This window comes from Micromesistius poutassou (genome assembly GCF_964030765.1).
Source record: "Micromesistius poutassou genome assembly, chromosome: 12".
Taxonomy (NCBI): Eukaryota; Metazoa; Chordata; class Actinopteri; order Gadiformes; family Gadidae; genus Micromesistius; species Micromesistius poutassou.
In genome coordinates this window covers 9,231,337-9,244,028 of record NC_140282.1, presented here as the reverse complement: position 1 = coordinate 9,244,028, position 12,692 = coordinate 9,231,337, and the positions used below count along the sequence as shown (strand labels likewise).

The window sequence follows — 12,692 nt, the reverse complement described above, 5'->3', positions numbered from 1 at the left end:
TTATTCCACTAGTACATGCATTTCCCCAAAAACAAATAGTAATATTATTCAAAGTATATGTCTTTAGTTGCATGATAAAGCACGTCATTTTTTTATTTTTATGATTAAATAAAACCCATCGTCCTGTCATAGGGACAGTAAATAACACACAGCGTCCTGTAGATGGCGACAAAGAGCCACGAACAATCTAGTCGACGCTCTCACTGCGCAGACGCAGATCGCAGACAACATTATCCAACATGGCGGCGTCGTTGATGCGCTGTGTCCGCGGAGGGCTGGGGAGAAGTCTGAACAGTGAGTACATCTTAGACACCTTTCATATTCGGCAATTCACTTTATCCTCTTGATATACATAGACGACACGGGGACCTCCCAGTACAGGGTCAGTGGTCCCGTGTCCACCGACCCAGTGTCTCCAGGATGACCTCTGAGCTAGCTAATGCTAACGCTCTCCTGCACAGACGTGCAGATGAATGACAACTGACTCTGTCAGCATGGATGTGTGTAGAAGTAGTAATATATTGCATCTGTTATCATGCTGAGTGATCTATTCCAGGGGGTGTCATGATATCAACCTTTTATTTTCCAGTCGCCAGCCGGAGTGCAGGTATCCTCCAGCAGCAGGCGAGGCTGGAGACGACTTCCACTGAAACAAAACGTATGCACACTATTATATTACATTGTTAAATTATTAATAAACAAGACATTTGTGGTACAGACCGATCAGGTTCACGCTGGTAGTAGACATGCACACTAGGTCAGAAACATGCACCAGAAACTGCAATACTAGGGCAGTGAGTTAGACTGACTCTAAGTTAGGTTCTCCTCTTCCCTGTGTACAGCCACGGTCCGGCCCAAGGATGCAGTCACTCACAACCAGCTCGCAGCGTTCGGAGAGTATGTGGCTGAGATGATGCCCAAATATGTCCAGCAGGTTGAGGTGAGTAAAACAATACTGAAGTGTGAATCATCCACAGCCTTCTACCAACCTCTGGCTGCTGTGTGGGTGGTGAGGCAATATCTCTAATTGAGGTTGTCTTGGCAGAATTCATGAGTTATATTATTTACATATTTATTATTTCTGCCGATGGTCTCTCAAAATATCTTCTACTTGTTCTAAATCAGTGTGTGGGTTGTTGACAGGGGTTGTTAAAATTCCACAGATTTAACACATTAAGGCTCCTGTTGGGGTACTGGGAAAGAATCTTCAAACAATTTTGGGCAATTTTCCAAAACAATGTCCAATAATTGGATGTAGTTTATATTGTCACGTTCCACCAATGACGCGTTGTCCATCCCTTTCCTACCTCGTCGATTGGCCGAAGGAAGAGTGTTGTGACCACGAGCAGCTTCTCGAATACACAAAAAAGTAACACACTAACGGCAACGACATTTACATAGACTCCGCCCCCAAGATGGCGGCTGTGCGCCACTGTGGATGTAGGGTCTACCATTGATGTTGGGTTCTGTTGTGGATGTAGGGCTCTGTCGTGGATGTTCTACTGTGGATGTAGGGGTCTGTCATGGATGTAGGACCTACTGTGGCTGTAGGGCTCTATTGTGGATGTAGGGGTCTGGTGTGGATGTATGGCTCTACTGTGGATGTAGGGGTCTGCTGTGGATGTAGGGGTCTGCTGTGGATGTAGGGCTCTTTAATAGATGTAGGGTCTACTGTGGATGTAGGGTCTACCGTGGATGTAGGGGTCTACCGTGGATGTAGGGGTCTACTGTGGATGTATGGCTCTACTGTGGATGTAGGGCTCTTTAATAGATGTAGGGTCTACTGTGGATGTAGGGTCTACCGTGGATGTAGGGGTCTACCATGGATGTAGGGGTCTACTGTGGATGTAGGGGTCTACTGTGGATGTAGGGCTCTATTGTGGATGTAGGGCTCTACTCTGGATGTAGGGCTCTGCTCTACGGTGGATGTAGGGACTACCATGGATGTAGGGCTCTTTCATAGATGTAGGTCTCTGCCGGCATCACTACACGAGGCAGCAGGGCAAGGTCTGCAGCCTAGAGGAAAGTCTCCCGGTACATCCAAGGAAGTCCCTGTGGGAACGCCAGGTTCTCTCCCTCGTCAGTCGGCTGTTAGTCTGCTGGCAGCGGCTGGGCTGCAGAATGCTAGAGGGGGGTTGGAGTCTTTACAAAATACTCTTTCTTCCGCCAACTGACAACTGGCAAACTGATGCGTCATTTGGTCAACCTGTTGGTAACTGAATCGAAATATTATTAGTTGGAAATAATTTTGATTTATTTTTGTTTCACCAAATGATTTAAAACCTTTTTCTAACTACGCCGCCTCATTGTGTTCAATTTACTGGACTGCCCCTTTTTGTGACTCACATTTAACGTGGATTCACACGTATAATAAAACATATTGCACAAATGTGTCATCCACAAAGGTCATAATGGGGGAGAAATGCGGCTTGCTAAAGTGTGTGTCTCTCTCTCTCTTCCAGGTGACATGCTACAACGAGCTGGAGGTGATGATCCACTCTGACGGCGTGGTTCCCATGCTGACCTTCCTCAGGGACCACACCAATGCTCAGTTCCGCAGCATGATCGACCTCACCGCCGTGGACATCCCCTCGCGGGAGAACCGCTTTGAGGTGAGGCTCAGGGCACCGGACACACACGCGGGTCTTAAGGAACCACGCACACACTTAGTCCTTCTTCATACTAACGTGCACATGTTGGATATTCAAACATGAACGACACACACACGGATAAACTGTATTTATGGTATATGAGAAGAGAAGGCCTTGGATGAACCAGGCCTAACAAAGCTTATTTTTATCTGCTTCTTTTTTATTATGATTAAATGATTAAAGATTAGATGATTAAATCAAGCAGATTAAATCAAACCTTTTTGGACTAATTCAGAAACTAAACCTATTTTTCTGAATGGTAGTTGACTCTTTGGAGCGCTCTCAACCAAAACAAACAAATATGTATTCAATGGGTGTTGGTCTCTCTTATATATACACAGTTAAATGTGCTTTTAGTTAAGATTTGAGTGTTGTGAAGCGAAGAGAACAGAAGAGATCAACATTTTGAAAATAAACAACCCAAAGAATCCCCCCCTTCCTCTTTGCTCCTCTGCCAATGACAAGTGTAGCATTCCCAACCCTGGGTTAACAGGCTAGAAGGACTCCCTGAACCGAGCAGGGAAGAGATCTCCTGATTGGTCAGAAAGGAGCCTAGGATCTAAAATCCATATAGTCTCATGCAGACAATTTGACAATTCAAAATGAACAGATATCGTCACAGATCATTTCACTTGAGCTGACTGATGGCTAGGCCATTTCAAAAATCAATGTATAGCTCTTACATCTCCTACAGAATCGTTAAGGTGTCTTAAACAAAGTGCAACATCTCAGGTTGGTGGTGTGATTTCCATTTGTGCTTTTTCCTAACTTGTGTTTCTCCATGTGTGACGGCTCACAGATTGTGTACAACCTGCTGTCCCTGCGCTATAACTCCCGCATTCGGCTGAAGACCTACACAGACGAGCTGACGCCCGTGGACTCGGCCGTCAGCGTGCACCAGGCCGCCAACTGGTACGAGAGGGAGGTGAGCTTCCATTGGCACACAAACATTACCCTGTCCCTCACAACTGTCTCAAACGCCAATATCTGTGTTCCCAGGACTAACATGTCATATTATGTGGCACTCTGAACACAGTGGAGAAAACATACAAATCTAAAGTCTGCATTACGCGTTGTCCGTTGCTACTGGTCATTCTTTTTATTGCATTTAATTTGCTGGCCCTTCTGAATGTTAGTTGAGAAAAGGCCAAAAAGTGCATTGAATAACGGTTTTAATGGGGTGGGGTTTGACATTTGTACCGCAGTTTTAAACTAAATTCTTCCACCTCTTGGTGATCAATAGGAATAACTGCTAAGCGTGTCTTGGCTTTCAATCAGATTTTCCTCCAAAATAATGGACTTTTACTTTTTTTTCTATCTAGTTTAAACAGCCCGTTATATTGGCGTCATCTTCATCAGACTTCACCAGAGAGGGTAGGACTCGTGTATAAAGCCTTGTGTTTGTGTGCTTCCAGGTCTGGGACATGTATGGCGTGTTCTTCGCCAACCACCCCGACCTGAGACGTATTCTGACGGACTACGGGTTTGAGGGTCACCCCTTCAGAAAGGACTTCCCCCTGTCTGGATACGTTGAGGTGAGTCCTGCTTGCTTTCGTGTTTAAAGGGGTCTTATCCCAGGCCATCGATGGGTCTCTGGTTTAGCAGTTGTATTCAGAGATGTGAACAAGTACTGGGTGAACTATAGTACTCAAGACACTGAGGTGGGACTTTTTATGAAATTAGGATCAATGTTAACATAATTTGAAAGATGGATAGATATAGATATATATATATATATATATCTAGAGATAGATAGATAGATATGTCTCAATCTCTCTCTCTCGATGAAGCTCTCACTCTCTTGCCCCTTTCTCTAATTGTCTCTCTCGATAAAGTTCTCTCTCTTTCTCTCTCTCGCTAAAGCTCTCTTTCTCTCGATAAAGCGCTCTCTCGCTCTCGCCCCTCTCTCTAATTGTCTCTCGATAAAGCTCTCTCTTTCTCTCTCGATAAAGCTCTCTCTCACTAAAGCTCTCTCTCTCTCACTAAAGCTCTCTCTCTCACTAAAGCTGTCTCTCTCTCACTAAAGCTCTCTCTCTCTCTCTCTCTCTCAATAAAGCTCTAGTAAAAGTCCTCCCACCGTTGTGTCAACAAGCAGCAGCAGTAACACGATGTTCTCCGGCTCTGCCCCACAGGTGCGCTATGACGACGAGGTGAAGCGTGTGGTGGCCGAGCCCGTGGAGCTGACACAGGAGTTCCGCAAGTTCGACCTGAACAGCCCCTGGGAGGTGTTCCCTGCCCACCGGGAGGCCAAGGCCCCCCAGCTGGAGGCCCCCGAGGAGAAGAAGTAACCGGCCCTGGGAGCGGTTCCACTGCAGCAAACGCCTCCAGCGCCACCGTTTGTTCTGTATGTGTAACTCCACCCTTCTCGAAAAGCCTTTGGAAATATTTATGTAAATAAATGGACTAATAACACAGTGTGCTGTGTGTGCTGGTGGTTATTGTTGGTTGTTGTCGTCGTGTGTGACAGTTAGAAGTTATCTGAAACCCTACGTTTTCTGTTAGTGGCATTAGCAGAGTAAAGGCCCCTTCTATCATGATGCAGCTTAACCCTGACACTGGAAAAGCAGACCATTACTTAATAGAAAATATAACTGATAAAAGTCAGGGAATATTAAGAAAACAAATAACCAGGAAGCCTGTATTTAAATATTTCTTCCATTTTATTTATGCAAGTTTTCAACGCTTTTGTTTACATGTAATAAAATATTCAAAATATTTCACACAATTTACAGATACAACAATAATCAGTCCTTTTTTTTTATACATTTTTTGTGTTGGACCAGGCCAACCACAATATAGTTAGTGTTTATAAAAGATCATGGCTGGCTTGACTCTATACATGTGTTTTTCCTTGAGCCAAATCAAAATAATAGCTGCAGTATCTGAATAGTTTGTGTGCACGTCCACACAGCTTGGATTGACATCAAGACTTTTTTTTTTTATTGGAGAATAAGAAGCATACATCCAACACATTGTACAGAACTTCTGTTGCGTTAGAACAACATTGTTACAAGTAATGTATCGGGACCGTCAAGCTGTGGAAATGTACTTTTAGATTTTTTTATTTCAGAGGATTTCTTACGGCATGCATGCACAAAACACAAGCTCCCATTTGAGGTTGTCAAAAGAATTACAATCACTATTTCATCTCCCACAAGTCATCTCCGTTGCCTTTTCATCTCCCTGTCCCCATTGTAGTGCGGTCAACCTTTCCCTGGGTGGAAGTTGAGAGTGAAAGTTATTTTGGTTTAGTTCGGCCCCATTTAGCAGAACCAAAGCATTCACATAAAACATCTGTCCCACTGTTTCACCAGGTGGGCACGTTACAGATAACGACAGGGAACACATTAAAGCCACTGACGTTTTACTGTGACAGACGCGCATTTAGCACCACAGCGTGCTTCCATTCAGTTTAGCGGTGAGGGAGAGAAATGGAAGTCTGCTGTTGCTGTTGTGTGTCGGCTATGAGTGAATCCAGGGGGGCTGGTGCCTTGTTACGAGCTCTCCACAGACCACTCTGGCCTCATTGCCATGGTACATTACACCAAATAAGTCTTGGACGTTCTATAGTTAATTCAACTGTCTTGCTTGTAAGCAGAGTGGATCTTGCGTATGAGCTCTGATCTCATGTGGAATGGAATTGCTTCAAACAAAATGGAATATTATACCATAGCAAAGTATTAATTCAAATGGCGCCTGTCGAGCGGAAAGAGGTGAATTAATTAAGTCAGAGTTGATTACAAAATGGGCAACGTCGTGTGTCTCGCAGCAGTCTGAAATCGAACAGACATGGTTATTGGCATGAGATGAGCAATTAATCTTTTCCTCCACAGTGTTCAGTATCCGAAGACATCAGTTATTTTCTTGCCAGAATTGGACGATAAATTGTGGCCATGTCCCCACAGGGTAATAAGCATGTGCTAAAAGACATTGGAAGCAGAATGGATATTGTCTACAGTTTGACACATTCTTTATATCCCTCTCTCTCTGTGACCATTTCTCTCAAGTGAAATATAAAAAGAAATACGACTTTTCACACAAAACTGTCCACATGATTTTCACACACTTTGTAAACCATCAAGAATACATGAGAAACCATTTTTGTTCCATTTTTTTCTCAGTCCGTTTTTTTCCTAAAGAATGGGAGAAGCATTTAACATCACTGCCAGTCACTCATGGGCCCATGTGGTTCTGCAGTACAATGAAGGGTAATCCCGGGGATGCAGTCAGCTCTACATAGAAGACAGGTGGTTCCCCAGACTGTATAGCAAGTCTGCCGCAAAGCAAAATATATCTACACATCAGCTCCTGCCTTAGACTCCTTCCAACGTCTTCAGCGTCCAACCCACAAACCTCACTACTCCTGAGTCCTCGTCCGTGTTCCACAGCCTACTCCATCTCATACAAGTCCCTGGCTTCCTTCCACCTGCGGCCCTCTCCTGTCTCCGGACCTCCCCACCACTAGGGTTTCCTCTCCCCGGCCTTTGATTGGCTGCTGATGATTGCGGGGGCGGGGGCAGGGACGTCGGGGTAAACCAGGAAGCCGGTGAAGGTGATGTACTTGGCGTGGTTGCTGTACGCCCCGAAGCCGTCCTTCTGGTGGGAGTACAGCCACACGGTGTCCCCTGGCTTCAGGGCCAGCATCAGGCTCTGGCTCTGCAGGGCCTTCTCCCCCTGGCTGTCGTCGTAGATCATGGCCTGGACCTCCAGCTGGTTCTTCATCAGCTTCACCGACAGCGTCTTGTGGGGCAGCTTGCCCACGTTGAAGGAGAAGTAGTAGGCTCCGCCCACACGGCAGGTGAACACGCCCAGCGTCAGGTTGAAGTCCTCGCCGATGTTGACGAAGGCCGCGTCGAAGCTGACGGGCTGGTGCTGGGGCAGGCCCCGCTGGTCCACTCCCATGATGCTCTGGGTGCGCCCCACCGAGAAGGCGGAGCGCTGGTCATCCTCCTCCTCCTCATCCTCCTCCTCCTCCTCCTCCTCCTCCACATCCTCTTCTTCGACCGCCTCCTCTTTGACGTGCTCCTCCTCCTCCTCCTGCTGCTTCTTCTGGTCGTTCAGTGCCAACACGTCGCGCTCCACGGCCGTTTTGTCTTTGGGGGGTGTGGTGTGTTCCTGCAGAGGTGCCTGCTGGGAGATGTAGGCGCTGTGCTGGCGGTGCTGCTGGGACTGGTAGTCGTAGGTGTCCGGGTAGACCAGGTAGCCGCTGAAGGTGGTGTAGTGGCCCGTGTTGCTGTAGAGCGCATAGCGGGGGTCGCCGTGGAGACGGAGCCATATGGTGTCGCCGAAGTCTAGAGCCAGCATGACACTCTGGCTCTGCACCTGAGGGGGAATAATGAACACTTTATAGACAGTGACAATAGACCGGGAGTCTCCTCATATGTAAGCAATACCGTCCACATGCATAACCCATAAGTCATCTCTGCCCCACAGCCCTGCTCCCTATATGCAATTCCCATCTAATCATTCCTCTCATCGCAAAAACCCACACATACCCCTTTGACCGTGACGGTCTCCATACTGCAGTGAAACATCCAATTAGGATGTCTCTTGGCCGGGGCCCTCTATGGCTTAAGCGTTTAGTCCTTATTTCTATAAGAATCATGTACACCGATTGTCTCATTGAATGTATTCTTGGTAAGTTTGCTGCCTGTTTCTTCCTATGATCACGGTCTACGATTAAATCAAATATTCTGCTGTCCAAAGTGTCCTAATAATTTATAAAGTTATTCTTCATCATTATTTCAGCACAATATCAGAATCTCATCCATAGTGGGATACACTTCAGACCACATCGCTTCAGTCCTCGCATCGAGTCCTCCAGTGTGGACGATAGGGGTGGGACAAAATATCGACACGTCGATATATATCATTGCCAAATATAGATTAAAATATATATATATATAGGAAATATAATAATAATTCAAAGACAGAAAAAAAAAAAAAAAAAAAAAAGAAATCAAGCACACAATTACTTTTTCACTGTCATTTTGTAATCATCGTTAGACATATATCGTGACATATCGTTATACAATTGTCAAACAATATATTGATTATCGCAGAAGCACTGCATTAAAGGTATTGTGGGCCATGTATCACATATTGTATCATAGGTCACTTTTGATTCCCACCCCTAGCGGACAACACACAACACAGTCAGCGCCCCCCCGTGGTCAGTGGTTACCTTGCGTTCCTCCCCAGAGTTCTCCTCGTAGACGATGGCCTGCACCTCGTTACGGTTCTTCATCAGCATGACGGACAGGTCCTTGTGGGGGAACTTGCCCACGGTGAAGGAGAAGAAGTACGCCCCAGGGATGCGGCAGCGGAACAGGCCGGCCTTGGCCTCGAAGTCGCCGCCGATGTTGACGTAGACGGCGTCGAAAGTCACCGTCATCTTGGGCCCGCCCTCCATGCTGTTGGTGCGCGCCACGGAGAAGGCCGAGCGCAGCGCCACATCCTGGTTGAGCCGGGCGAAGCCGCGGGCGCCGCCGGCCCAGCCCACGGCCAGCAGCACAGGAAGCATCACAGTGGCAGGGAGCAGCATCCTACCTGAGAGGGACAGCCTTGGGTCAGGACGGTGCTTCATTCAACAGTTAGAGCCTTTTTTTTATTTATTTTTTTATTTAACCTTTATTTATCCAGGTGAGTCCCATTGAGACCTTCAGCCTATTTTTTCAAGGGAGCCTTGACATACAGACACAAAGATATTGCACAAAAAACAGGATGAAGCATAAAAACATGATGAAGCATAGACAGCTTTCAACTAGTACCTTTCATTCAACAGGCATGCATTCTGTTAGAGCCTTTCATTAACCAGCCATCTATTCTGGTAGATCCTTTCATTAAACAGCCATCTATTCTGGTAGATCCTTTCATTAAACATGCACTTATTAGGGGAGAGCCTTCATTCAACAGCCATTAATATATCACTTATATTCTAGTAGCACCTTACATCCAACAGGTTTATTTTCTATTACATGCTATAGAGCCTTTCATGCAGCCATCTATTGTATTCTAGTAAAGCTTTTCATTCACTAGACATTTATTATATTATATTCATGTGAGGCTTTCATTGGCATCTGTAAAGATGGAGGCATTCAACCAATGATCATACATATTTCAATGAAAGACAACCATATTTCCGGCCAACAGATGAATGACTCAATCACTCGATCACTCGATAACGATTATTGACGGTCTCCAGTATAAAGTCTATTGTTGCAATGTTGTCTCTAGTGCATTGAATACACATAATTATTAATTTATCCATCTCTGATTTCGTTTTACCATCTATATGAGCTTTGACCTCTTGAATACAGTATAGTTTAGTTTAGTTTATTTTATTGGTTTTTGTTAACAGGGACCATGTATAGAACAGGTTCTATACCAGGGTTAGCTAAACAGCTAATTTGCACCTGTGGTCCCTGGGCAGGAAGTTCAAAGCACGATAAAAACATACTAGACATTACAAACAATTGTCAAAAACAGATAACAACAGCATCAACAACATTACAGTAAAAAAAACATACAAAATACATTTGGTGTTATAGATATATACAAAGATCAAATATAGGTCATGCTCTAGCAGTATCCTATGAACAGGCTGTACACTTATTGGAATAAACCAGGCTTGCAAGTTGCTCGAGCCTCTGAACTGAACTAAACATGTGGAATTCACTTTGCTCCCCCATTCGGTTCCTATTGATTGCACACAGCTTCCACATTAATACTTATTACTACCAAGCGTTGCTAGCCCCCAGGGGACTGCTGGGATTCTTCCACTGCTCATCCTTCAGGACTTTGTTCTCTGGCTCATATGTCCTCACTCTGCCTCTACCACTGCGCCAAACCACGCCTTCTCTTCTACTTTTGAACCACCGACCACAACTTGTTCAAGTTTATGCATTTGAAGATAAAGTTTGTGTGTGTGTGTGTGTGTGTGTGTGTGTGTGTGTGTGTCAATTAAACACATCCTGCACCATAACCGCCGGGGCCCCGCTGCTACCTGCTGCCCCGCTCTTTTTTTAAACCTTCCGGGCAGATTGCTCTCAGCAGAGGAGCGAGGTATTAATAGGTCTTTTATTATCCGGGAGACGTCCCGTGTTGTCTGGTGGTCCCGCTCTAATGAACCAACAAGAAGCTGCGGAGGCGGCAGAGCTATCGGCCGCTCACAGAGCAGACGGCGGCGCTAATGGCTACAACCGTTCACCAGGCGCTGCGGGCCCCCCTGAGGAGCGCTCACCGAGGGTCCTAGCGAGTTCGCCTGCTCACCAGGGGAAAGCAGGTCAGGAGGGGAAGGCTTGGCCACAGCTACCGCACACTGCGCCAATGTTGAAGGAAGAAGGGGATTACATCGATATGGTTGAGGAGAGATTACTTTTTTTTTTGGTCCATATTTGTTTTTGTTGAAAATGCACTAACGTATGTTACTTTGGTAGGGTTGGTAACACATGTTGTATGTTAGTGTTACTCACTCATGAAGCAAACATGGCACAGTACTCAATGATGGAAGTTTCTGTTATTATATTTATCAATAATGTTTTTCAATTTAGATTTATTTATATACATATATATTTCTATCTACCCCCCCCCCCCCCCCCCCAGTTTTCAGTTTACTGACTTTATGTTGTTGATATATTAATAATACAGAGATAACGATAACAATAATCATAGAACAGATCCTACATAAAGGTTGAAATACAGAATACACTGTTACACTGAATACAATGTCGAAGATTCGGGCCAATCTCAAAGATTTCCTTTTCGTCGTTTGTGGTGACACCTTATTAAAAGGTTAGAAATGACTGTGATAATTGGAAACTTTTCCCAGAGATTCAAAACGTGTTGCCACAGGCACCGGGTTCGTAACATTCCTAACATTGCAAATGCTTTCATCAGTGGGCCATATGCTCAATCGCCACCGGGGAACCTAATGCGAGAGATAGTTAACATACATTCATTCATATGAAACCCTTCAAGATTGTCAGTGTAACATACAAAGCATTTTGTATTTTTAGAATATGAAAATATGATACCATTGTTGAGGTGAATCAAAATGATACGCGAGTACTGTTTGTTGGAGATTGCTATTATTAACAGGAGAGAAAGCAAGGTAATCAAACAAAAGTGGTTGCTGAATTTGTATCATAATTATGTAGTCTGTATGTCTCTGTCACAGCGGTGTACTGACAGAAACAGTGTATGAAGTTATGCAATATTTAAAAGGTTTTGTTATTTTAACAAAGAAATTGTATATACGAATAAAGACCCCCTCGCAATTATCAGACTCTTGACTGTCTAACTACAATCCAGGCGCCTTAGTCTAGGTCCCTCAGTCAATACAAACCTAATGCACTGCAACACACCAATTACTTCTCCATTTCAACTGCACCTTTGAGCTTTAGTCGTGCCTCCCGCCTAACACATCAATAACGCACTTAAAAAGGGCCAAATCTAGAAGAGAGATCAACAAAAGGACCATTCTGTGTATCCGATTAGGTTAAAACTCAGCAGAGCATGCAATGTTTTGGTGTTAACTCTTCAACGGTGCGTTTTAGAGGAAAGAAAACGGTTTCTAATGCCTTCAGTTTCCCCTTTATGACACTAATCACGCACGCTGCTTCCTTTCACCAGGCTCCACAACACCGTTGGCTCATGGCTGCCTGGAGCTGCTCTTAAATGATTTCTTTCTCCATGCGTGCCTAATGTAATTGCATGGGACACGATGTACCTGATTTACATGAAGGTCAGTGTGTCTGCGGTGTGTGTCTCCGACGTGATAAATGTGGGGTCCACACTGGGGTTCTTGCGGTTCTTGGCGACCACTGCTCAATCGACCGCTCACAATGGAGGCTAATTACAGTAGTGTTTAATGAAATTAAGGCACTGCAATAACAACCAATCATTAGGATCCCAAAGTGCTTACCAGGGTATTCCATGGAGGAGCAATCTTCTCTCTCCCTTTTACAAAACAGTAGGACGCTGCACTTACTCTGCAGAGAAGTGGGGAAGTGCACCGAATGAGTCATCTGACTTTCCACA

At 45.0% G+C, this 12,692-nt stretch overlaps 2 protein-coding genes across 2 annotated transcripts; one reads left to right on the top strand and one right to left on the bottom strand.

Annotated features, from left to right (window-relative positions):
- The first annotated feature begins 221 nt into the window (after positions 1–221).
- ndufs3 (NADH:ubiquinone oxidoreductase core subunit S3) lies at positions 222–5,066 on the top strand. The gene is made up of 7 exons (XM_084476659.1): positions 222–294; positions 590–658; positions 843–940; positions 2,463–2,612; positions 3,451–3,576; positions 4,067–4,186; positions 4,784–5,066. The coding sequence occupies exons 1-7, from the start codon at positions 240–242 to the stop codon at positions 4,937–4,939; spliced, it is 774 nt and encodes a 257-aa protein (XP_084332785.1). The 5' UTR covers positions 222–239; the 3' UTR covers positions 4,940–5,066.
- A 2,046-nt stretch (positions 5,067–7,112) lies between these two features.
- c1qtnf4 (C1q and TNF related 4) lies at positions 7,113–9,195 on the bottom strand (the record flags this gene model as incomplete). Its single annotated transcript, XM_084476634.1, has 2 exons — positions 7,113–7,973; positions 8,836–9,195. 2 exons carry the CDS (start codon positions 9,193–9,195, stop codon positions 7,113–7,115), a joined length of 1,221 nt encoding a protein of 406 aa, XP_084332760.1.
- Positions 9,196–12,692: the final 3,497 nt, after the last annotated feature.